The sequence below is a fragment of the Colobus angolensis genome, unplaced genomic scaffold, assembly GCF_000951035.1.
Source record: "Colobus angolensis palliatus isolate OR3802 unplaced genomic scaffold, Cang.pa_1.0 Scaffold18, whole genome shotgun sequence".
Lineage (NCBI taxonomy): Eukaryota > Metazoa > Chordata > Mammalia > Primates > Cercopithecidae > Colobus > Colobus angolensis.
In genome coordinates this window covers 1,122,180-1,148,451 of record NW_012114932.1, presented here as the reverse complement: position 1 = coordinate 1,148,451, position 26,272 = coordinate 1,122,180, and the positions used below count along the sequence as shown (strand labels likewise).

Genomic DNA, 26,272 nt, shown 5'->3' with positions numbered 1-26,272 from the left:
GTAAAAAACGTCAGATAACACAATGCAAAACAGAACAGAGCCTTAGATTCTGGGAGGGATCTATCACTTCTGATTCCCAGGGATCCCGTTGTGGAGGATGGTGGCTGTCTTCTGACAGCTCCACTAGGCAGTGCCCCAGTGGGGACTCCGTGTGGAGACTCTTACACTGTCTTTCCCTTCTGCACTGCCCTAGCAGAGATTCTCCATGAAGGCTCTGCCCCTGCAGCAGACTTCTGCCTGGACACCCAGGCATTTTCATGCGTCCTCTGAAATCTAGGCGGAGGTTCCTAAACCTCAATTCTTGTCTTCTGCATACCCACAGGGCCAATACCACATAGAAGCTGCCAAGGCATAGAGCTTCCACCCTCTGAAGCAGTGGCCTGAGCTGTAACTTTCACCTTCTGAAGCAATGACCTGAGGTGTACCTTTAGTCATGGCTGGAGCTGAAGCAGCTGGGACACAGGGCACCAAGTCCTCAGGCTGCACACAGCAGTGGGGCCCTGGACCTTGTGCAGGAAACCATTTTTCCCTCCTAGGCCTCTGGGACTGTGATGAAAGGGGCTGCTATGAAGGTCTCTGACATGCCTTGGAGACGTTTTCCTCATTGTCTTGGTGATTAACATTTGGCTTCCCATTACCTTGCGAATTTCTGCAGCAGGCTTGAATTTCTCCCCCAAAAATGGGTTTTTCTTTGCTACCGCATCGTCAGGCTGCAGATTTTCCAAACTTTTATGCTAAGTTACACTCTTGAAAATGCTTTGCTCTTTAGAAATTTCTTCGACCAGATACCCTAAATCATCTCTCTCAAGTTCAAAGTTTCATAGATCTCTAGGGCAGGGGCAAAATGCCACCAGTCTCTTTGCTAAACTATAGCAAGAGCCACCTTTATTCCAATTCCCAACAAATTCCTCATCTCCATCTGAGACCACCTCAGCCTGGACTTCATTGTCAATATCACTATTAGCATTTTGGTCAAAATCATTCAACAAGTCTCTCAGAAGTTTCAAACTTTCCCACATCTTTCTGTCTTCTGAGCCCTCAGTCTCTAGGAAGTTCCAGACTTTTCCACATTTTCCTGTCTTCTTCTGAACCCTCCAAACTGTTCCAGCCTCTGCCTGTTATCCAGTTCCAAAGTTGCTTCCACATTTTTGGGTATCCTTATAGCAGCACCCTACACTCTGCAGTATGAATTTAGTGTATTAATCTGTTCTCATGCTGCTATGAAGAAATACCCAGGACTGGGTAATTTATAAAGAAAAGAGGTTTAATTGACTTAGTTCTGCATGGCTGGGGAGGCCTCAGGAAACTTATAATCATGGTGGAAGGGGAAGCAAACACGTCCTTCTTCATATGGCAGCAGATGAGAGAAGTGCTGAGCAAAGGGGAGAAAGCTCCTTATAAAACCTTCAGATCTCATGGGGACTCACTATCATGAGAACAGCATGGGGGTAACTGCCCCCAGATTCAGTTACCTCACACTGGGTCGCTCCCCCAGCATGTGGGGATTAGAATTGAGATTACAATTCAAGATGATATTTGGATGGGGACAGAGAGCCAGACCATATTAGTGGGGAAGTGGGTGGGGGGAAGCTTCTCTCTTCTGTTTATTTATATAGGATGATTTGGGATGGCCTTTCTGAGAAGATAACATTTGGGCAGAGAAGAGATGGAAATGAGGAAGCAATCCTGAGATATTCTGGGTAGAAGGGGTTTGGGGAGGGAAAGAACCGTCCAGAAATATGGTACAAAAAGTATAAAGGTGCTGAGGCGGGAGCCAGCTTAGTAAGTGGAAGGAATTGCAGAGAGACTATTATGGCTGCAGTGGATGGATGGGATGGGGAGAAGCAGAGAGTGTGGTGGACGTTGAGATCAGCAGAGGCTCTAATAAAGGGTTTGGATTTTATTTTGATCTTGGATGCTTTTGGAGAGTTTAGAGCAGAGGAGTAACTGAGGTTCAAAAAGTTAAACTTTTCTTTTGGAATCTGAAGTTAATACCCAAACCATTTCCAGTAATTCTTTCATTTGCATACATTTGGGTAAAGTGGAAAAAGTCTGTGTTTCTTGCAATTATACTGTGAGTAACATGCCCCTAGCTTAGAAGTTAGAGAGTTGCAGCAAGTTACTGAGGAAGGGAAGAGCTGGTATTTATAGGTAGAAGGGATAGAAGACCAATAGAGAACTTTTGGAGGCAATACTTGTTTAGCATTTTATAGAATTCAATTATATTTTTCTGACTTAAAGTTAGACATAAATCTTTATAAACTTGAGTGTTGTGAGAATGCCTTCCTTTCTTTAATTTCTACAAAAATTTATATCTGAAAATGTTAGAGTGTAAAACTTTGCCTTAACCTTAAGTTCGTAGTAGTAATCAAACCAGCAGATGTTTTACTCACCAAATGAGACTCTGATGTGTTCTTCGGTTAAATGCATATGATGGCGTTGAAATTGATGAAGACTCAGACAATTGGAACATCAAGGGGAGTTTCACTTTCTTTGCTAGTATTCTGAAATTTTGGAAAGTCAAGATATTAATGATGAAAATGAAAGGGGAGAATATAATTGCAGAGGTAGATTGTCCAGAGTTCTTGGACAGTAGGTAAATTGACATTTGGAAAATACTTCGTTGTACTGATTCATGAAAAGCATATATTTCCTGTTGATTCATAATGATTTGGGAGATATTTTAGTTGTTTCTTTGAGAGCTTATGAACTTTTTTATTTCTTATGTGAGAAACAAAAATAATGAGTTATTCTTCCTTTTCTGTTTTCCTTACTGTCTTCAATTCTTCTTAGTTATAGAATGGATAAATTTGGCAAAGCTTGTAGCAGAGTTTCGGTTTTAAGAAAAGGTGATGGCTGAAGTTCACTGAGCAGAATTCTCATGTGCACCTTATAATGGTGGCATCCCTTATAAATGATAATGTGGTTTTGAAACTACTTAATGGTTGTCAGGGCTGGGGGAAGAGGTTGGGGAGGAGGGTTGACTACAAGAGAGCATGGTGTCACATTTGCATTATCATTACATGGTGTTAAATGTATCCACAGTATGTGTTTAAGATTCCTTCAGTGTCTTCTCATGGCTTGTTAGCTCATTTCTTTTTGTCTCTGAATAACATTCCATTGAATAGATGTGCCACAGTTGATTTTTCACTCATCTGCTGAAGAATGACATCTTAGATGCTTTTGAGTTTTGGCAGAAAGTATGACAAAGCTGCTGTAAACATCAATTTGTAGTTTTTTTGTGTGGATGTAAGTTTTCAACTCATTTGGGTAAATATAAGGAATGGATTGCTCAATCATATGGTAACAATATGTTTAGTTTTGTTAGAAACTGCCAAACTGTCTTCCAGAGTGCCTTTGTACCATTTTGGATTTCCATCAACAGTGAATGAGAGTTCCTTTTGCTTTACGTCTTCACCAGCATTTGGTTTGGGTCAGTGTTCTGGTTTTGGCCATTGTGATAAGTCATGTGGTGGTATCTCATTGTTGTTTTCATTTGCAATTGTTTAATCACACAGTGATGTTGAGCGTCTTCTCATATTCTTATTTGTCATCCCTGTATCTTTGGTGAAGTGTCTGTTTAGATGTTTTGCTTATTTTTTAATTGGGCTCTTTTCTTTTCTTCTTTTCTTCTTTTTTCTTTTTGAAACAGAGTCTCATTCTGTTGCCCAGGCTGGCGTGCACTGGTGTGATCTCCAATCTCTGCCTCTTAGGTTCAAGTGATACTCCTGCCTTAGCCTCCTAAGTAGTTGGGATTACAGGCATGCACCACTATGCCCGGCTAATTTTTTTTGTATTTTTAGTAGAGATGGGGTTTCACCATGTTGCTCAGGCTGGTCTCGAATTCCTGACCTCATGATCCACCTGCGCCTGGCCTCTTTTTTTTTTTTTTTTGAGTTGGAGTCTCGCTCTGTCACCCAGGCTGGAGTGCAATGGTACCATCTCAGCTCACTGCAACCTCCACCTCCTGGGTTCAAGTGATTCTCCTGCCTCAACCTGCTGAGTAGCTGGGATTACAGGCGCATGCCACCATGCCTGGCTAATTTTTGTATTTTTAGTAGAGATGAGGGGTTTCACCATGTTGGTCAGGCTGGTCTCAAACTCCTAACCTCATGATCTGCCCACCTCAACCTCCCAAAGTGCTGGGATTACAAGTGTGAGCCACCGCACCTGGCTGGGCTGTTTGTTTTCTTGTTGAGTTTTAAGAGTTCTTTGTATATTTTGGATAACATTCCTTTATCAGATAGGTCTTTTGTAAATATTTTCTCCCAGTTTGTGGCTTGTCATTTTATTTTCTTAATGTTGCCTTTCACAGAGGAGTTTTGAATTTTAATGAAGCTCTGTGTATCAATTATTTCTTCCATATGGATCATGCTTTTGGTGTTGTAGTTAAAAAGTCATTGCTGTACTCAAGATTACTTAGATTTTCTCCTATGTTATCTTGTTGGAGTTTTGTAGTTTTGCATTTTACGTTAAGGTCTATGATCCATTTTGAGTTTATTTTTGTGACTAGAGTAATATCTGTGCATAGATTCATTTTTTTGCATATGGACGTCCAGTTGTTCCAGCACCATTTGTTGAAAACTCTTTTTTGTCCATTTTGCTACTTTTGCTCCTTTGTCAAATATCAGTTGATTGTATTTATGTGGGTCTATTTCTGGATTCTCATATTAAGTTCTCTAGTTGCCTAATCTTTCACCAATATCATACTGTCTTGATTACTTTAGCTTTGTAGTGTTCTCATTGCTTTTGAGGAGAGGCTCTTTGAAGAGACTTACTCTGCCATACCTCCTGATGTCATTTTCTGTTATGTTTCTTAAAATACTGTAAAATGTCACATTGGTAAGTTATTATCATTTTTCAAAAAGGAGAAACTGAGATGCAAGGTATAAAATGAGTTCATGAAATTTATTTTTTCAGCTATTGTTCTAAATAGGAGCAAGGCTCATCTCTTTTGTTGTTTGTTATGTTTTCAGGTGAAAAAAGTTGATTTTTTTCATAGCTTTGTTATTTTAAAAGTTAATATGGGGTACAAACTCTCAGTAATAACCTCTCAATTTAGCTATCATCAGCAATCTCTTCTTTGTCTTCCTTCTTTAAATACAACTCTTGGCTTCCTCTCCTAACCATTGGAACTGCTTCCTTTTAAACCCAAATAAAGAAACTATAGCAAAGCTCTGAAAATAGTACATTGAAATTGAGAAAAGTTGACAGTAAAATTTTCTTTCTCTGGAAATTGTTTTTTATTGTGTAATTGAAACTATTATTAGTATTGCTGAATGTGAATGCTGAAAGGAAATAAATCAAGAAGGTGATCTGCACTAGCAAGGATGTTGACTTTAGCAACTGGAAGGCAAATAAATGAGAGTAGTATAGTATACTGCATGGGAGATTGGATGAGACTGTGAAACAGAAAGTCTGGGCTATACTCCCTATCTGCCTTGAAAAAAGTGATACAACTTTAGCATTTCTCTGCCCCAACACCTTTATGTAGGAATTTTTGTGCTTGTGAATTACATGTCCTCTGAGGTCTTTTCTAATTGCATTTTACTCAGTTGAAAGGCTTTTTATGCCTTGTAATGAAAATTAGAAATGTTTTATTCACCATATGACTGTACCTTTTGGAGTAAGCTACTATGACAACTCTAGATCCTAATAAAGCCACAATGGGTGATTTAAGGAAAGATGTGCATTTATCTATTTTTTTCAAAAAATACTATTGTGTCTCTTATTGAACATGACGTTGTGATTTTAATATCCTCTTATGCTTTGTTTTAGGTTGGTACAGAGGAGTTTCAACAAAGAAGCCAAATGTGAAGGTAATGAAAAGGTTATTGTTACCTTTCCTAATGTAGGAAGGAAATACCTTGTACGTTTGTTTGGTATAACAACTGTTAGTGGTTCATCTTTTAATCTTTTACAATAGCCACAATGATTCTTTCCTTTACAAAACTGCAGAAAACTCTTCTCTGTCTCAGCATATTAAAATGTTTCTTCTAAAAGGACAGGAAATGCAAATATGGTCATAGCTCCAAAGCTTATCTTGAAAAAGCCTATTCAGGCTTTTAAATGTTTTTTCCTTAAGGTATTTGACAAAAAGTAAATTGACTTATTCACAGGCCTAGTCCTGTGGAACCATATAATTAGATGAATTGTTTCTAAAATGCACAATGGAAAATATTTTCAAATAATCCAATTAGATATTTCTCTAATCATAATTTATTGAAATATGAATTTAAGCAAGGTATTAGTGTAGAATACTAATTTTATGTACTAGATTTTATATTTATTACAATTAATATCGATGAAACAAAATATAGTTTAATTAGCAGTTATAATGCAGTTAGAAATAACCTTTCCCAGTAATGTATTTGCAAACACTTCTTTCCGCATATTTTTTCATGTAATTAATATTATCAATTTTTCTTGTATGTTTCTGTAGCATAATGTTTGATGCAGTATGCTTTTCTTTATATAGAAAAATACCAAAATTATCACGTTTTCATTCAAAAAGAAAATTGTTTGAGTTCTAATAATCAGTTTTGCCAGTAGAATCATTCAGTTTGATTAATTTTAAGGTAATGATTATAAGGAAATAATATCTTTATATTTTAATGCCTCCTAGCTGTGGTTTCTCATTCTTGGCACTGTTGACATTTTGGGCCAGGTGATTCTTTATTGTGGGAGACAGTCTTGTGCAATGTGAGATGTTTAGCAGAGTATATGGCTTCCACCTACTAGATGCTAGCAACGCTCTGTCCCTTAGTATGACAGCAAAAGAGGACGTCAGACATTGCTGAATTTGTCTTGGGGACAAAATGACCCCTGGTTGAGAACCACTGCTTATAGGTAATTTTTCTTATACTTCTATTTTGAAATACATTCATGAATACTTCTGTGGGAATATTTTCTACTTGTGGTTTATTTTTTAAATTTTGATTTAAAATTGTTGAAAAGTTAGAACTGGAATAAATGAGGAATGTTATAAATGAATATTTGTTTTTTGTGATATTGCATGCTATTGATTTATTTTTAGTAATATTTGTGATCTTGGCTACCTCCCACTACCTTATTTCCAATACTGGTGTTTGGGGATCAGTGTGTAGACTGTGCTCATTAAAATTATTGTATGTTTGTGATTAAAGTATTAGATTGATGCAAAGTTTGTGGCTTGAAAACATTATTGAGACAGGAATGATGATACCCTTAAAATATTAAACATAACTGTTTTGATTATATCTTCCTGTGCAACAAAGTACTCCAAAATTTAGTGGATTAAACTGATAAACATTTTATCTCTCATGCTTTTGTGGCTTGACTGGGTCAGCTAGGTAGCTAGTTATTCTGGGATGTGTGAGGTTACCTGTGGCAACAGTCAGCTGTGGGGTCAGTGTCCAAGACATTCTGGTAGGAATGTCCAAGAGAGTTTACTGATATGTCTGGCATCTTGGCAGGGTTGGCTGGAAGACTGTCTTCAGCTAGACCACCAAGATAACCAGGCGTCTCTGTGTAGTCTCAGGGTTTCCCTATTTCCATGTGCCTTCACATGGTTTCTCCAGCAAGTAATTAGAGTTTTATTTTAGAGTTAAGGAAAAGTACTTGGAACCCCATATTTAAGTTCTTAATTCTCTTTCTTAGTTTTTGGACTCTATGGGAGAGGCCATTTTGTGATTACTCTTAGCAGTGTTTTGGCAAGCTAAACAAAATGAGGAACCTAACTCACACTACTCCAAAGAATGTTAGAGCTCTTTTTATCTGATCAGACTCCTTTAATTTTATTACTTTGGGGGCTAATGTATTCAGAGATTGCATATTTTGGTAATATCTGTATTCTAGAATCTTAGGTTATTACAGCATTTATTAGCAACATGTATGTATATATCTCTTAATAGCTTGTATTTGTATTCTTAAACTTAAAAAAGTATAGAAAGACAGTATTAGTAACTGAATTTCATCCTGTGTCAGTGATATTTTATGGAACCAGTTATTTAGTGTTTTTAAAATATAATCATTTAGGGATACCACATAATTAAAATGATACAAAAATAAATGCATTTCTATATATTCTTTATTTGTGCTAATATTGTGGTCCTACTATACTTGATCTTAGCCAAAAGGCTAAGAAGTGATCTTATTTCAGTCATAATAAGTAAAATTTTCTATAGGTTTTTCATAGCTATTAGTGGTTAAAGGAAAAAATAAACATGACTTATTAAAGTTTGTCTTTTGTCATGTATGATTTATACTAATAAGTAAAACACAAAATAGCTCAAATAAAATAATATCTGAACTAGACAGTGAATATAGTTATTTATTTATTTGTGAGTGAATGAATGAGATTGAGTCTCTCTGTCATCCAGGCTAGAGTCCAATAGCATGATTATAGCTCACTATATTCTTGAACTCCTGGGCTCAGGCTACTGTCCTCCCTCAGCCTCCTGAGTAGCTGGGACTACAGGTGCATAGCACCATACCCAGCTAATTTTTTTTTCACACTTTTTATAGAGACGGGGTATCTGTATGTGCCCAGGCTGGTCTCGAACTCTGGAGCTCAATCGATGCTTCTGCCTCAGCCTCCCAAAGTGCTGGGATTACAGACGTGAGCCACTGTGCCTGGCCAGCACTTAGATATATTAGTAAATGATGAAAAAGTTCTTCCTATAAAAGTTTTTAAAAATTTGCAAAGCTTAATCTTTTTGTTGCCTATATTATTTTATAGTAAAACATTTAGAAGGAAAAACTGGGGTGATTATAAAATACCCTTTCTGTTATGATTACATATTAAAATTTTGCAGTTAAAGAGAAGCATGGTAGGCAAGAAGTGTAACTAAATTTTATGCTAGATAATTTTCAGAATGTAGTTTATTGTCTTTTCATTTTTTGAGGACTTTGTTTTTGTTTTTCTGCATACACTTCTACAGTAGAACTTACTTTAGTTTTATAATTTTAGAGACCAAAGCAAGGTTTTGAGACATAGTGTTCTGTTCCGCTGCTGAAATGCCATGATATGTAGTTGTTAGAGTCATCAAAATATTAACTTTCTGGCCAGGCACGGTAGCTCTCGCCTATAATCCCGGCACCTTGGGAGGCCCAGGCAGGTGGATCACTTGAGGCTAGGAGTTCGAGATCAGCCTGGCCAGCAGGGAGAAACGCTGTCTCTACCAAAAGTACAAAAATTAGCCTGGCTTGGTGGTGCACTCCTGTAATCCCAGCTACTCGGGAGGCTGAGGCAAGAGAATCGCTTGAACTTGGGAGGTGGGGGTTGCAGTGAACTGAGATCTCGTGAACAACAAGGGAAGACTCTGTCTCAAAAACAAACAAAAACAACAACAAAAAAAACAAACAAAAAAACTTAAGAGTATACATGAAGATTTAAAGAATAAGAAATAAAATTGAGAAAAAAGGACAACAGACATTGATTTTAATTTTGTGCTTTTTATAAAATATATGCTCAAGAGGAATAATGACATTCAGTGCAGTTTATATTTACTTCCATTTTGTGATTTCAGGATCAGCTTTTATACAATAATTGTGAACAGGATGTGTAGTATTCTGTGAGATAGGGACAGGGCCTTATGGAGTGTTTTGCACAACCAAAAAGTTGCAAGATATGTTCGTGGAATAGTAAATGTTTTAAGCTGGGTAAGGCATAGTGCAGGAGAAAGTGATGGATGGTAAGGCAAGAAAGGTAGATTGGACCTATACATGTAGAGTCATATGCCAAAGAAATCTAAGGAGTTTATGCTTTGGCAACAGGGAATCTGTCATTCAACAGGGATGTGGATCCGTTACTGTCATACAGTATAACTAGAAGATAGGGTTTATCAGAAAAACAAAAGGTAAATATTGAAGGTGTTTACCATCAAGAGAATCGCTTGAACTCGGGAGGCAGAGATTCAAGCGATTGAACCTCCTTGAATATTTAAGGTAAATATTGAAGTATTTATGGATAATTTCTGAAATTTTCTCTAAAATACTATAATGGGTAAAATGTATATAGATTGATGAGTTAAGATTGGCAAAATGTTAATAATTGTTGAAGGTGAGTGATGGATTTGTGGAGATTCCTTATACTGTTGTCTAATTTTGTCTGTATTTGAAATGGGTATTATGTTATTACTTATCTCATGGAATTGTAATGAAGAATCAAGGAGTTGATATGAAGCCTTTATTGCAGTGCCTAGCACATAAGAACATGATAATTCTTTTTCACTATCATCTTTTACTATTAAAGAATAGCACTGCAAATGAGACTGCAAAGACTGCTAACTTGGAGGACAGAGAAAGAGGAACTGGCAAAAAAAGACTAATAGAGGTCATAGTTGGCCAAGGAGAACATTTTTTAAAAACAGGGGCAATTAATGGTTTCAGGTACTGTGGAGTAGCATGAGTACTGAATAGTGGCATATAGTTGTACTCACAGCTGTGAATTATTACAGTGAAAGAATAGAAAGAAAAATCAGCAAAGGGGAAAAGGTGTTGGGGCAACAGTCTGTGATGAATTATCTTTTGATGTGGTGTTGAATTCAGGTTACCAGTATTTTGTTGAGGATTTTGGTCTGTGTTCAGGGATATTGGCTATAGTTTTCTCTTTTTGTTGTGTCCTTGAAAGATTTTGGTTCTAGGATGATATTGGTTTAGTAGAATGAGTTAAGGAAGGGTCCCTCTTTGTTGATGTTTGGAATAATTTCAGTAAGATTGGTGGCAGCTCTTCTTTGTACATCTAATAGAATTTGGCTGTGAATCTGTCTGTCCAGGACTTGCTTTGGTTGGTAGGTTTTTTTATTACTGATTCAGTTTTTGAACTTGATATTGGTCTGTTCAGGGTTTCAATTTCTTCCTAATTCAGTCTTGGAAGCTTGTGTGTTTCCAGGAATTTATCAATTTCCTCTAGATTTTCTAGTTTCCAGTTTCCTGTATATCTTCTATGTGTTCCTGATGGTGTTTGAGGATCTTTCATATTTCTGTGGGATTGGCTATAATGTCACCTTTGTCATTTCTGTTTGTACATATTTGGATCTTTTCTCTTTTTTCTTTCTTAATCTACCTAGCAGTCCATCAATCTTGTTGATTCTTTGTGTGGATTTTGGAGTCTTAATTTTGTTCAGTTCTGCTCTGACTTTAGTTATTTGTTTTCTTCTGCTATCTTTGGGGTTTCTTTTTTCTTGTTTTTCTAGTTCCTTCAGGTGTAATTGCTAATTTTTTTCCTAACTTTTTGAGGTAGGTATTTAGCGTTATAAACTTGCCTATTAACTCTGCTTTTGCTTCATCCCAGAGGTTTTGGTATATTGTGTCTGTTCTCATTTATTTTAAATAATTTTTTGATTTCTGCCTTACTTTTGTTGTTTATCCAACATTCATTCAGGAACAAGTTTTTAAATTTCCGTGTAATTATGTGGTTTTGAGCAATCTTCTTGGTATTGATTCCTGTTTTATTCCATTGTTACCTAAGAGAATAGTTGGTATGACTTCCATTTTTTAAAATTTATTGAAACTTGCTTTATGGTTGAGCATGTGGTCAATCTTGGAATATGTCCTGGTTGCATTAACTTCTGTAGATGAGAAGAATGTGAGAATATCCTGTGGTTGATGGGTGGAGTATTCTGTACCTGTCTGTTAGATCTGACTAGTCAAGTGTTGAGTTTAAATCCAGATGTTCTTTGTTAGTTTTCTGTCTCAGTGATCTAATGCTGTCAGTGGGATATTGAAATCCCCCACTATGGCTGAGTGCAGTGGCTTATGTCTATAATTCTAGCACTTTGGGAGGCTGAGGTGGGCAGATCATTTGTGGCCAGGAGTTCAAGACTAGCCTGGCCAACATGGTAAAACCCCATCTCTAGTAAAAACACAAAAATCAACCGGGCATGGTAGTGCATACCTGTAGTCCTAATTACTCAGGAGGCTGAGGCAGAAGAATTGCTTGAACCCAGAGGCAGAGGTTGCAGTGAGCCGAGATTGTGCCACTGCACTCCAGCCTGGGTGACAGAACGAGACTCCATTTCAAAAAAAAAAAAAGTCCCTGACAGTTATTGTGAGGTTGTCTAAGTCTTTTCATAGGTCTAGAGGTACTTGTTTTAGGAATCTGTGTGTTCCAAGATTGGGTGCATATGTATTTAGGATAGTTAAGTCTTGTTGAATTCAACTCTTCATCATTATGTCATGCTCTTCTTTGTCCTTTTTTTAATTGTTATTGGTTTAAAGTCTGTTTTATCTGATATAAGAATAGTAACCCCTGATCTTTTTTGTTTTTTTATTTGCATAGTAGATCTGTCTTCAGCCCTTTACCTTGAGCCTATGGGTGTTGTCACATCTGAGATGGATCTCCTGAAGATGGCAGACAGATGGGTCTTTTTGTTGTTGTTGTTCAACTTGCTACTCTTTCCTAATTGAGTGTTTAGACTATTTACATTCAACATTTATACTGATACGTGATGTTTTGATCCTATCGTGAAGTTGTTAGCTGGCTGCTTTTTAGTTTCTAATGTGTAGTTGCTTTATAGGCTATGTACTTAAGTGTGATTGTGTGACAGCAGGTATCGTTCTTTTTGTTTCCATGTTTAGAACTCTTAAGGATCTCCTGTAAGCCTGGACTAGTGGTAACAAATTTCCTTAGTGATTGCTTGTCTGGGAAAGATTTTGGTTCCCCTTTGCTAATGAAGCTTAGTTGACAGGATATGAAATTCTTGGTTGGAATTTCTTTACTTTAAGAATACCTAAAATAGGCCCCCCAGTCTCTCCTGTTCATAAGTTTTCTGTTGAGAAGTCCACTGTGATTTTGATGGGGTTCTCCATTGTATGCGGTCTGATGTTTTTCTCTAGCTTCCTTCCAGATTTTTTCTTTAGCACTGCTCTTGTTCAGTCTTGTGGACTATATGCCTTGGTGATTTTCATTTTATATTGCGCCTCACAAGTGTTCCCTAGAATTCTTGTGTCTAGATGTCTTCTTCGCTAGTAAGATTAGGGAAATTTTCTGTAATTATTTCCTCAAATGTGTTTTCCAGCTTGTTTACCTTTTCTCCTTCTTTCTCAGGAATGCCAGTAATTGATAGATTTGGTTGCTTTACATAATCCCATATTTGTTGAAAACTTTGTTCATATTTAAAAAGTTCTTTTTTCTTTATTTTTGTCTGGATGAGCTCAAAAACCTTTTTTTTTTTTTTCTTTCTTGAGACGGGGTCTTTTTCTGTCACCCAGACTAAACTACAGTGGTGTGATCATGGTTCACTGCAACTTTGACCTCTCAAGCTCAAGTGGCCCTTCTACTTTAGGCTCCTGAGAAGCTGGGACCACAGGCACATGCCATCATGCCTGGCTAATTTTAAAATTTTTTGTACAGACAGGGTGTTGCCACATTGCTAGAGCTGGTCTTGAATTCCTGGACTCAAGCAGTCTTCCTTCCTCAGCCTCCCAAAGTGCTGGGATTACAGGTGGGAACCACCATGCCTGGCCAAAAAGCATGTGTGTATATATATATATCAAATATATATATATATATATTTGCTTTATTTATTTACTTATTATTTTGAGACAGGATCTCTCTCTGTCACCCAGGTTGGAGTGCGGTGGCCAGATCACAGTTCACTGTAGCCTTGACCTCCTAGGCCATAGTGATCTCCCACCTCAACGTCCTGAGTAGCTGGGACTACAGGCACATGCCACCATGCCTGGGATACAGTAATTAAACAGGCACAGGAATTGATAAAAAATATCAGTGAAGACTAGAGTATTCAAAATCAGAGTAAATGCTATTGAGAAAATCAGATACACTTTTGGAAAACGTAAAAATTAGATGCCTTTCTCACAACTTGCAGAAAAACACATTCCAGAAGGATACAATTAAAAGCATACTTTTCAGCTGGGTACGGTGACTCATGCCTGTAATCTCAGCACTTTGGGAGTCCAAAGTGGTGGGATCACTTGAGCATAGGACTTTGAGACCAGCCTGGGCAACATAGCAAAACCTCATCTTTAAAAAACCAATATTTAAGCTCTGACCTTCTTTCTTCTGCTTGGTTCAGTCTACCAATAAAGCTTTCAATTGTATTTTGAAATTCTTTGAGTTTTGAATTCTAGAAGCTCTGACTGATTTCCTTTTAAGATGTTTATCTCTTCAGTCATTGTGTGGATTGCTTTAGAAGGTTCTTTGTGTTGGCTGGACGCAGTGTCTCACGCCTGTAATCCCAGCACTTTGGGAGGCCGAGGCAGGCGGATCACCTGAGCTCAGGAGTTTGAGACCAGCTGGCCAACATGGCGAAACCCCATCTCTACTGAAAATACAAAAATTATCCGGGCATGGTGGCACACGCCTGTAGTCCCAGCCACTGGGAAGGCTAAGGCACGAGGATCGCTTGAACCCAGGAGGTGGCGATTGCAGTGAGCCAAGATTGTGTCACTGCACCCCAGCCCAGGCGACAGAGTGAGACTCTGTCTCCAAAAAAAAAAAAAAAAGTTTCTTTGTGTTGATTTTTAACCTCATTTTGGATCTTGTTGAGCTTCCTTACAGTCCATGCTTTGAATTCTTTATCTGTCATTTCTGAGTCTCCATTTTAGTTAGGAACCATTGTTGGAGGGGTTGTGCAATTCTTTGATGGTGTCACTATATTCATATTTTTCATGGTGCCAGAATTCTTGCTCTGGTTCTTTCTCATCTGGAGACACTGGCACTTTTAATTTTAAAAATTATTTTTGTGTGAATAGGATTGTTTTCTTTTTCTTTCTTTCCCTATGATATTGTTTTGTTTATTTGTTTTCCCTCTCTCCTTCTCCTTAGGATATGCAGTAGTACAGAATGCTGGGTAGGGACTTTGGCTTTGCTTCTGTAGCCCTATGCACACACTTTGGCAGGTTTTATATTCAGCTGTGCAGTTCAACCTACAAGCCAATAGATGGCACTTATAGGTAAAAGCCACCTGTGGCCAATGGGACTGAATATGTACTTGGTCCTTATTTACTGGCAGAAGGCTCTGTTGCTTCAGGCAGTGGACTGATTCATGAAATACACAGTGGTCTGAGCTCCCTGCTCAGCCCCAGGGAAGTGGGGGCCGTGATGGGCAGAGTGGACCATGCAGGTCTGCCTGTAGGTCCTCTAGTGCTGACACAAGCACCAGCACTGAGGGAGAATATAGTAGGTGGCCATCAAGCACTCAGAGAGTGCCTAGGTGTGGAGATGGGAAACCTCCTTGGCCCGAAATTCTCTGCCTATGAATGGTGGGATTGAGGGTGGCCTAAATTCCTAATTCAGCATATTGGGTACTCTAGACGCCTGGAGATCTGCCTGGGTGTGTAGCGGGGAAGGGCCCCTTTGCACCAGGATTTATGTACAAGAGGGGTGGGGCAACTCAGGCTGCCGAACAAGGCAAGCAGGTGCTCTGAATGCCTGGAGATCTGCTTGGGTGTAGCAGAGAGAACTTCCCTGCACCAGGATCTCTGTGCAGTAAGGGTGGGGCAGCTCAGGCGGCTGATCCAGATGAGCTAAAACTCCAAATGCCTGGAGATCTACCTGGGCGTGGAGTGGAGAGGGTCTTGCTGCACCATGGTCAATGACCATAAAGGATAGGATGGCACAGGCTGCTGGTCTAGGCAAGCAGATGCCCCATATGCCTGAATTTCTGCCTGGGGGTGGAATGGAGAGGACTCTGCTACATCTTGATCTCAGGGAAACAGACTGGGGCATCCAGCAATGGCACATGCAGACTGGTTCCAGGTCACCAAGCTGGCCCTGGCTGCCAGTCTCATTGCCCTGGAGAAACCGCAGTTGTAGCAATTCTCCCAGCACAGGCTTATGACAGGGTAAAGCACACTTCGAGCACCTACTGTTAATGTGCTTTCCACAGTTCTGGCTGTGGAGGCCTCTACCCTACTTCAGAACAGGTACTCCGATCTCTGGTTCAACACTAAAATGCCTATATGGTCATGCTGCCAGGTTGCCAAAGAATGGCTTTGTATACACCTGGATTAAAAATGACATTCTGCTCTTGGGCCTGGGCCTGGGCCTGGAAAACTGTATGCATCTTTTCCTGGTGTCTTTTTCTCACAGTATCTCCAAGCCTCTCCCCAGTTTAACTCCAGTGCTTGGGAGAAGCAGAGTACTTTCCCTTGGCCTGACTTGCTTAGATCCCCAGTGGAAAGTTAAGTTACAGAGGGAGATTCTCTGCCTCTTGCACATACTAGGGCTTCACTCACTTTTATCAGCTGGACACTGTCACAGGAGTTGTTTGCTAGTATTTTCCTCCCTGGGATCTGAGGTTTCTTCACAATTCTGGTGGATTTGTATTTTCCTTCTTGAATTAAAGCTCAGAGAGTTGATCTTTATGCATGATCTTGCTGTTTCCAAATGGCTAAGGCATGCTAAAAGCCTCCAATCTGCCAATTTCTGAATTCTTCATTCTAAATACTAGTCCTTCTTTCAATATACATAACCTGCGTTTTTGTTTTCTTAATGTTGTGTTTTGAGGAGTAGATACTAACTTCAAGGAAGTCCAATTTGTCATTTTAAACTTTTTGTTTATTGTCGAGGTTTCTTATGTTTTGTCTTTATTATGGTTGTCTAACTTCTCATCTTCTGGTTTTGGTCAGTTTGTATTTTAAGAAATCTGTCCACTTTACATTTTTGAATTTGTTTTAGTTAATCATAATGTTATTTTTTAATGCATGTGAGGTATTTAGTGATAATCCTCATTTATTTCAGATTTTAGGAATTTTGTCCTTTCTTTTTCTTGATCAAGTCTAACTAGGTTTTTGTTGCATTTGTCGATGTTTTCAAAAATCAACTTTTAACTTTCTGATTTTTTTCTGTTATTTAACATATATCTGCTCTTATCCTATTCGTTTTACTGACTTAGGATTTATTCACTTTTATTTTTAAAAGGTATTTTTATTGGATATACAATTCTAGGTGAAAATTTAAACACAGCAATTTATTGTCTCCTGGCTTTACAGTATTTCTTTTTTGAAAATTGATATATCATAGTTGTACATATTTATGGGATACATGTGATGTTTTGGTACTTACATACAATGTGTAATGATCAAAACCAGGGTAATTGGGATATATCCATCATCTCAAACATTCATATTTCCTTTCTGTTAGAAACATTACAGTTTTTCTCTTCTGGCTGTTTTGAAATAGACAATAAATTATAAACTGTAATTTCCCTACTGTACTATCGTATACTAGAACTTATTCCTTTTAACTGTATTTTAGCACCTATTAATCAACTTCTTTTCATTGTCTTCTCCCCCTTCCCTTCCAGCTTCTGGTAACCATCATTCTACTCTCTCTCTTCATAAGATCCACTTATTTAGCTCCCACATAAGAGTAAGAACATATGGTATTTTTCTTCCTGTGACTGTTTTTTTCTTTAAAATTATGGATTTAGAGGGATACGTGTACAGGTTGTTACATGGGTATATTGTGTAATGAGGGATGGGGTTTGCGGTTCTAGCAAACCCATCATCCAAATAATGAACATAGTACCCAAGAGGTAGTTTTTCAATTTTTGCCTCTCTCCCTCCTTCCCACTTCTTGGAGTCCCCAGTGTCCACTGTTTTCCATCTTTATGTTACGTGTACTCATTGATTAGCTCCTGCTTCTAAGTGAGAACTTGTGGTATTTGTTTTTCTGTTTCTGTGTTATTCCATTTCAGATAATGGCCTCAGCTGCATCCATGTTGCTGCAAAGAACATTATTTCATTCTGTTTTATGGTTGCCTGGTATTTCCTGTTTTATATATAACCACATTTTCTTTATCCAGTCTACTGTTGATGGACACTTGGGTTGATTCCATGACTTTGCTATTGTGATTAGTTCTGTGATAGACATATGTGTGCAGTTATCTTTTCGATAAAACAGTTACTTTTCCTTTAGGTAGATACCCAGTAGTGGGATTGCTGCGTTGAATGGTAGTTCTATTTTTATTTTTATTTTTTGAGAAGTCTCCAAATTGCTTTCCACAGGGGCTGAACTAATTTACATTCCCATCAAAAGTTTGTAAGTGTTCCCCTTTCTCTGCATCCTTGAGAACATCTGTTATTATTTGACTTTTTAGTAATAGCCATTCTGACTGGTATGAGGTGGTATCTCTTTGTGGTTTTAATTTGCTTTTCCCTGATGAATAGTGATATTGAGCATTTTTTTCATGTATGTTGGCTGCTTTTGTGTCTTCTTTTGAGACCTGTCTATTCATGTCCTCTGCTTACTTTTTAATGGGGATATTTGTAATTTTCTTGTTGATTTAATAAGTTCCTTATAGATTCAAGATAGTAGTCCTTTGTCAGATGCATAGTTTGCAAATATTCTCTCCCACTCTGTAGATTGTGTGTTGACTCTTGATTGCTTCTTTTGTTGTGTAGAAGCTATTTAGTTTAATTAAACCCCATTTGTCTATTTTTGTTTTTTTCATATTTGCTTTCGAAATCTTAGTTATTATAATTATTCGCCTAGGCTAGTGTGTAGAAGTTGTTTCTTTTTTTTTTTTGAGGCGGAATCTCACTCTGTCGCCCAGGCTGGAGTGCAGTGGCGCGATCTCTGCTCTCACTGCGAGCTCCGCCTCCCGGGTTCACACCATTCTCCTGCCTCAGCCTCCGGAGTAGCTGGGACTACAGGCGCCTGCCACCACGCCCGGCTAATTTTTTGTATTTTTAGTAGAGACAGGATTTCAGCGAGTTAGCCAGGATGGTCTCGATCTCCTGACCTTGTGATCCACCTGCCTCGGCCTCCCAAAGTGCTGTGGGATTACAGGCGTGAGTCACCGCGCCCGGCCAAAGTTGTTTCTTTTACTTCCCTCCCTTCCCCTCCCCTCCCTTCATCTTTTTTTTTTTTTTTTTTTTTTTTTTTTGGCAAACAGGGTCTTGCTCTGTCATCCAGGCTGGAGTACAGTATTGCGATCATGGCTCATTGAAGCCTTGAACTCCTGGGTTCAAGTGATCCTTCTGCCTCAGCTTTCAAAAGAATTGCTTGAACTACAGATGAGCACCATCACCCCAGCTGTTTTTTTTTTTCCCCCTCATTTCACTGTGTTGCCCAGGCTGGTCTTGAGCTCCCGACCTCAAACATTCCTCTTTGTTTTGGCCTCCCGGTGTGCTGAGATTACAGATGTGAGTCACTGTGTTGGGCTTTTCCTATGTTTTCTTCTAGGATTGCTGTAGTTTCAGGTCTTACATTTAAGTTGTTAGTCCATATTGAGTTAACTTATCTATTCAGTATCATTCTTCTGCTTAGGGCTAGCCAGTTTTCCTAGCACCATTTATTGAATAGGGTGTTCTCTCCCCGTTATTTACTTTTCTCAACTTTGTCAAAGATCAGTTAATTGTAGGTATATGGCTTTATTTCTGGGTTTTCTATGCTTCATTAATGTATGTGTCTGTTTTTGTACCATTACCATGCTGTTTCATTACTATAGCCTTGTAGTATAGTTTGAAGTAATGTGATGCTCCTGGGTTTGTTCTTTTTGCTTTGGACTACTTTGGCTATTCAGGTGTTTTTTTGGTTTTAAAAATAATTTTTCAATTATTTTTTCTAATTCTGTGTAAAGTGATATTGGTAATTTGATAGTAATTGTGCTGATTCTGTAGATTATTTTGGGCGGCATGGTCATTTTAATGATACAGATCTTTGAATTAGCATTGAATGTTTTTCCATTTGTTTGTGTCATCTATGATTGCTTTCATTAGTGTTTTATAGTTCTCCTTGTAGAGATCCATCACCTCCTTGGTTAAATGTATTCCTAGGTGTTTTATTTTATTTTATTTATTTTTGTGGCAGTTGTAAATGGGATTGAGTTCTTGATTTGGTTCTCAACTTGAATGCTATTGGAGTATAGACATGACATTGTTTTTTGTACGTTGATTTTTGTATGCTGAAACTTTACTGAAGTAATTTATCAGGACTAGGAGACTTCTGGAGGAATCTTTAGAATTTTTTAGGGATAGGGTCACGTAATAAGTGAACAGGTAATTTGACTTCTTCTTTTCCTATTTGGATGCCTTTTATTATTTATTTATTTATTTACTTATTTATTTATTTATTTATTTATTTTTTCCCTTCAACTTTTAAGTCCAGGGATGCATGTGCAGGATGTGGCGGTTTTTTACATAGCTAAACATGTGCCATGGTGGTTGGCTGCACGGATCATTCCATTACCTATGTATTAAGCCTAGCATCCATTAGCTATTCTTCTGATGCTCTCCCTTCCCTTACCCGCCCGCCAACGAACAGGCCTCAGTGTGTGTTGTTTCCCCCCATGTGTCCGTGTGTCCTTATCATTCATCTCCCACTTTTAAGTGAGAACATGCAGTGTTTGATTTTCTGTTCCTGTGTTAATTTGCTGAAGATAACGGCTTCCAACTCCATCCATGTCCCTGCAAAGGACGTGATCTCATTCCTTTTTATGGCTGCATAATATTCCACGGTGTACATGTATCACATTTTTAAAAATCCAGTCTGTCACTAATGGGCATTTAGGTTGATTCCATGTCTTTGCTATTGTGAATAGTGCTGCAACGAACATGTGTGGTTGTATTTTTATAATAGAATGATTTATATTACTTTGGGTATATACCCAGTAATGGGATTGCTAGGTCAAATAGTATTTCTGCCTCTGGGTCTTTGAGGAATCACTACACTGTCTTCCACAGTGGTTAAACTAATTTACACTCCTACTAACAGTGTAAAAATGTTACCTTTTCTCCTCAACCTTGCCAGCATCTGTTGTTCTTTGATTTTTTAATAATAGCCGTTTTGACTGGCATCAGATGGTATCTCATTGTCCTTTGGATTTTGCATGTCTCTAGTGATCAGTGATGTCGGGCTTTTTTTTTTTTTCCATATGTTTGTTGGCCACATGTATGTCTTCTTTTGAGAAGTTTTTGTTCATGTTGCTTGCCTACTTTTTAATGGTTATTTTTTTCCTTGTAAATTTGTTTAATTTCCATGTGAACTCTGAATATTAGACCTTTTTTCAGATGGATAGATTACAAAAATTCTGTAGGTTGTTTATTCTGATGATAGTTCCTTTTGCTGTGATGGCCTTTTCTTTCTTTCTCTCACCTGGTTGCTTTAGCTAAAAATTCCAGTAGTGTGTTGAATAGAGTGGTGTGGGGGGACATTCTTGCCTTGTTCCAGTTCTTAGGAGGCATGCTTTCAACTTTTGTCTATTATGATGTTGGCTGTGGGCTTGTCATCTATGGCTCTTATTATTTTGAGGTATGTTCCTGTGATGCCTAGATTGTTGAGGGTTTTTATCATGAGGGATGTTGAATTTTATTGAATGATTTTTCTGCATCTATTTGAGATGATCATATGTTTTCTAAAAAAAATTTATGTGGTAAACCACATTTATTGATTTGCATATGTTTAATCATCCTTGCATCATAGGAATCAAACCCTTTTGATAGTGATGAATTATATTTTGATGCACTGCTGGATTCAGTTTACTAGTATTTTGTTGAGGATTTTTGCATCTATGTTTATCAGGGATATTGGCGTATAGTTTTCTATTTTTGTTGTGTCCTTGCCAGCGTTTTGTTCTAGGATGATAATGGTTTAGTAGAAGAGTTAGGGAGGAGTTCCTCCTCCGATATTTTGGAATAGTTTTAGTAAGATTGGTGGCAGCTCTTCTTTGTACGTCTGGTAGAATTCGGCTGTGAATCTGCCTGGTCCAGGGCTTTTTTTGCTTGGTAGGTTTTTTATTACTGATTCAATTTTTAAAGTTGATATTGGTCTTTTTAGGACTTCAGCTTCTTCCTGATTCAATCTTGGGAGATTCTTTTCAGGACTTATTTATTTCCTCTAGTTTGTGCAAAGAAACTAAAGATCTTCTGCACAGTGAAAGAAACTACCATCAGAGTGAACAGGCAAGCCACAGAATGGGAGAACATTTTTGCAATCTACCCATCTGACAATGGGCTAATATCCAGAATCTACAAAGAACTTAAACAAATTTACAAGAAAAAAACAACCCCATCAAAAAGTGGGCAAAGTATATGAACAGACACTTCTCGAAAGAAGACATTTATGCAGCCAACAGACACATGAAAAAATGCTCATCATCACTGACCATCAGAGAAATGCAAATCAAAACCACAATGAGATACCGTCTCACACCAGTTAGAATGGCGATCATTAAAAAGTCAGGAAACAACAGGTGCTGGAGAGGATGTGGAGAAATAGGAACGCTTTTACACTGTTGGTGGGAGTGTAAACTAGTTCAACCATTGTGGAAGACAGTGTGGCAATTATTCAAGGATCTAGAACTAGAAATACCATTTGACCCAGTAATCCCGTTACTGGGTGTGTACCCAAAGGATTATAAATTACGCTACTGTAAAGACACATGCACATGTATGTTTATTGTGGCACTATTCACAATAGCAAAAACTTGGAACCAACCCAGATGTCCATCAATGATAGACTGAATTAAGAAAATGTGGCAAGTATATACCATGGAATACTATGCGGCCATAAAAAAGGATGAGTTCATGTCCTTTGCAGGGACATGAATACAACTAGAAACCATCATTCTGAGCAAACTGTTACTAGGACAGAAAACTAAACACCTCATGTTCTCACTCATAGGTGGGAATTGAACAATGAGAACACTTGGACACAGGGTGGGGAACATCACACCCCGGGGGCCTGTCGTGGGATGGGGGGCAGGGGGGAGGGATAGCATTAGGAGAAATACCTAATGTAAATGACGAGCTGATGGGTGCAGCAAACCAACATGGCACATGTATACCTATGTAACAAACCTGCATGTTGTGCACATGTACCCTAGAACTTAAAATGTAATAATATAATAGTAATAAAGAATGTTTAGTATAGGCTCCCAGTCTCTTCTGGCTGGTAGAGTTTCAGCTGAGAGGTCTGCTATTGTCCTGATGGGGATCCCTTTGTAGGTGACCTGTACTTTCTCTTTATCTGCCTTTAACATTCTTTCTTTCATTCCAACCTTGGAAAATCTGATGGTTATGTGTCTTGGGGATGATCTTCTTGTGTAGAATCTTGCAAGAGTTCTCTGTATTTCCTGAATTTGACTGTTGGTCTCTCTAGCAAGGTTTGGGAAGTTTTCATGGATGATATCCTGAAATATATTTTCCAGGTTGTTTGCTTTCTCGCCCTCCCTTTCAGGGATGCCAATGATTCATAAATTTGGCCTCTTTTTACATAATTTTATACTTCTCAGAGGTTTTGTTCATTTCTTTTTATTCTTTTTTTCTTTATTTTTCTCTGTCTTATTTCGGAGAACCAGTATTCAAGTTCTGACATTCTTTCCTTAGCTTGGTTATTCTGCTGTTAATACTTGTGATTACACTGTGAAATTCTTGTATTGGGTTATTCAGTTCTGTCAGACCCGTTAGGTTCCTTTTTATATCGACTATTTTGTCCTTCAGCTCCTGTATTACTTTATTGTGGTTGTTACTTTCCTTGGGTTTAATATTGTCACCCTCCTGACTCTCGATTATTTTTGTTCCTACTTATATTCTGAATTCTATTTCTGTCATTCCAGCTAATTCAGCCTGGTCAAGAACTCTTGTTGGAGAACTGGTGTGGTTTTTTTTTTTTTTGAGATGGAATCTCACTCTGTCGCCAGGCTGGAGTGCCAGTGGCCTGATCTTGGCTCACTGCATCCTCCGCCTCCCGGGTTTAAGTGATTCTCCTGCCTCAGCCTCCCAAGTAGCTGGGACTATAGGTGCACGCCACCATGCCCAGCTAATTTTTGTGTTTTTAGTAGAGACTGGGTTTCACCGTGTTGGCCAGGATGGTCTTAATCTCTTGACTTTGTGATCCGCCCGCCTTGGCCTCCCAAACTGTTGGAATTACAGGTGTGAGCCACTGCGCCCGGCCCGGTGTGATTTTTTTGTAGGACATATGATACTCTGGCCATTTGAGTTACCAGAGTTCTTGCATTGGTATTTTCTCATCTCTGCTCGGGGATGTTCCTTTAACTACAGCGTAGATTGAGTACAGTCAGTAGACTTTTCTGGATGTTTTCACCAAGCTGAGGCTTTGTGTGGGGGTTTTATATCAAGCTGACTTCTTGTCTCTTGTTTCAGAGGGGATTATGTTAGTGAGGTATTTTTGGTGTTGAAGCTTGGGGGTATAATCCAGAAGGTGACACTTAGGCTCATTGGTCAGTTGTAGACTCTTGCTCGGTTGTGTGGCTTCCCTGTGTTTCCTCACAGTTGCAGCCATGTTCCCTCTCAATGCTGTGAAAGTGTGGGGTTCCTCTCTTTCTTGAGTGCTGACTGTAATTTATGACTTTGTACTTCTTGACTGCCCACTGCAACTCTGTACCGAGTGTTTATGTTTCTTTCCCAGCTTAGAGGCAGCAGAGGAAGAGATCTTGGTACTGGTTGTGGCCAAGGGTCGTTTGGTTGACTCTTGGGGACACCAACCCAGAGAGATGCAGGTCAGAATTTGCTCAGTGCAATCAGTCCATGATGGAGGATTTGTGGGCCCAAGTCAGGGGTTTCTTGTCTGGTGATAAGCCGTGGGGGTTGTATGGGACCTGCAGTAGACAGAATGGCCTCCTCTTTTTGGGTCGACTGCAGCTTGTTGGAGGTGTGGATAAGGCCCTTAAGGTCTTTTCTTCCTCTGTTCCGAGGGTAGGAAGGGCAGTTCCATTGCAGAAGCAGTGCCAGAGAGGCTTTCAGTTGCCCCTGGAGGCTCCACTCAGGGAGTTGCTGAGTTGGTATTGGCTTGATAGTTCTGGTAGGGGCTGGCTCGAGGTTCAGGCCTGGAGGACTTGCCCAGTGAGGAGTTATGGGAACAGCTACTCATGTAATAGTCTGGCCATTTTTCCAAAGGGCTGCTACTGTATGCTTGGAGTATATTCTAGATACGAACTGGCTGCTGGCCAAAGCCACTTGTAGGAAGTGGCTGGAGACCATGGTTGAGAGGTCCTGTTTGGTGAGGAGTAATGGGTCAGGACCTACTTGAAAAATCAGGCCATGTTTTGGTAGAGCAGATGTGCTGTGCTTGGGGTCCTGTTCAGTCCCTGCTCGCTTCAGAGACTCCAAAGCCCAAAGTCTGGAATGGCCAAGTCATCCAAACAGCAAAGATGGCAGCCTTCCCCTCCCACTGGGAGCTCCTTCTTAGGGAGGTTCAATGCCACTACTGGTAGCTGGCTGAAATTCCAAGCCAGTGGGTCATATCTTCTGAGGTGCCATGGAAGTGGTGCCTGCAGGCCATTGCTGCTGAGCTTTCTGGATTCAGTCTCTTTCCTAGGGGTACATACAGCAGCCTAACCTTCCACTTTGCTGTAGCTCTAGTTACTTTTGCTGGAAGCCCAAGTATCTAGGGCTCCAGGGTCTCCATGCATGCCTGAGGGGCTGCTCTGCCGAGACTCTACGTAGCTCAGACTGAAGACTGAAGGTCCTGGTTTAGTGGGATCTCCTGATCTGAGGGTTGCAAACATCTGTGGGAGAAGCATGGTTTTCCAGGGTTGCTTATTCACTCACCACTTTGCTGGGTGGTGGAGGATCTCCTGGCTCCATGTTGCTCCCAGGTGGGTCGTTGTCCTGTCTTGCTTTTCTTTGTTGTCTGTGGGTCAGGTTGTTTCCTTGATTAATCCCAGTGTGAGTACCTGGATGTTTCAGCTGAAGGTGTTGTATTTACTCACCCCTTTTGTTCCTGTGAGAGACACATACACTAGCTTCTTCTAGTCAGCCATCTTTTCCACTCCCCAATAGTCAATTTTTGAGAGTGTTCCATGCGCAGATGAGAAAAAGGTACATTCTCTGGTAGTTGCGTGGAGTATTCTGTAGATGTCTATTAGGTCATTTGGTGAAGAGTTTAATTTAAGTCCACAGTTTCTTTTTTCTCTGCCTCAGTGATGTGTCTAGTTCTGTCTGTGGGTATTGAAGTTCTCCACTGTTGCTGTATGGCTCTCTGTCTCTTTTTGTAATTTTGGTAGTATATGTTCTATATCCTGGCTGGTATGATATTAGGTGTGTATATATTTGAGATAGTTAAATCTTTTTTTGAATTGAACCCCTTTGTCGTTGCATAATGGCCTTCTTTTGTCTTTTTTTTCTTGTTGCTGGTCTTAAGTCTGTTTTATCTCATAGAGAAAGAGCAACACTGTCTCTGTTTTTTTGCTTTGCATTTGTGCGATCTTTATCCCTTTATGTTGAGCCTTTGGGTGTCATTACATATGAGATGGCAGCAGAAGGTTGGTTCTTTTTTTTTTTAATGCAAATTGCCACTCTGTGTCTTTTAAATGTGCTGTTTCATTTATTTTATGTTCAGAGTTAATATTGCTATGTAAGG

At 39.1% G+C, this 26,272-nt stretch overlaps 1 protein-coding gene across 1 annotated transcript in view; it reads left to right on the top strand.

The window, feature by feature from the left end:
* DOCK3 (dedicator of cytokinesis 3) overlaps nt 1-26,272 on the top strand; it is a 606,207-nt gene that overhangs the window by 55,546 nt on the left and 524,389 nt on the right. Inside the window, exon 2 of the mRNA XM_011939302.1 lies at nt 5,779-5,819. Within this exon, the coding sequence (XP_011794692.1) occupies nt 5,779-5,819 (41 nt within the window). The remainder of the gene's footprint in view (nt 1-5,778; nt 5,820-26,272) is intronic.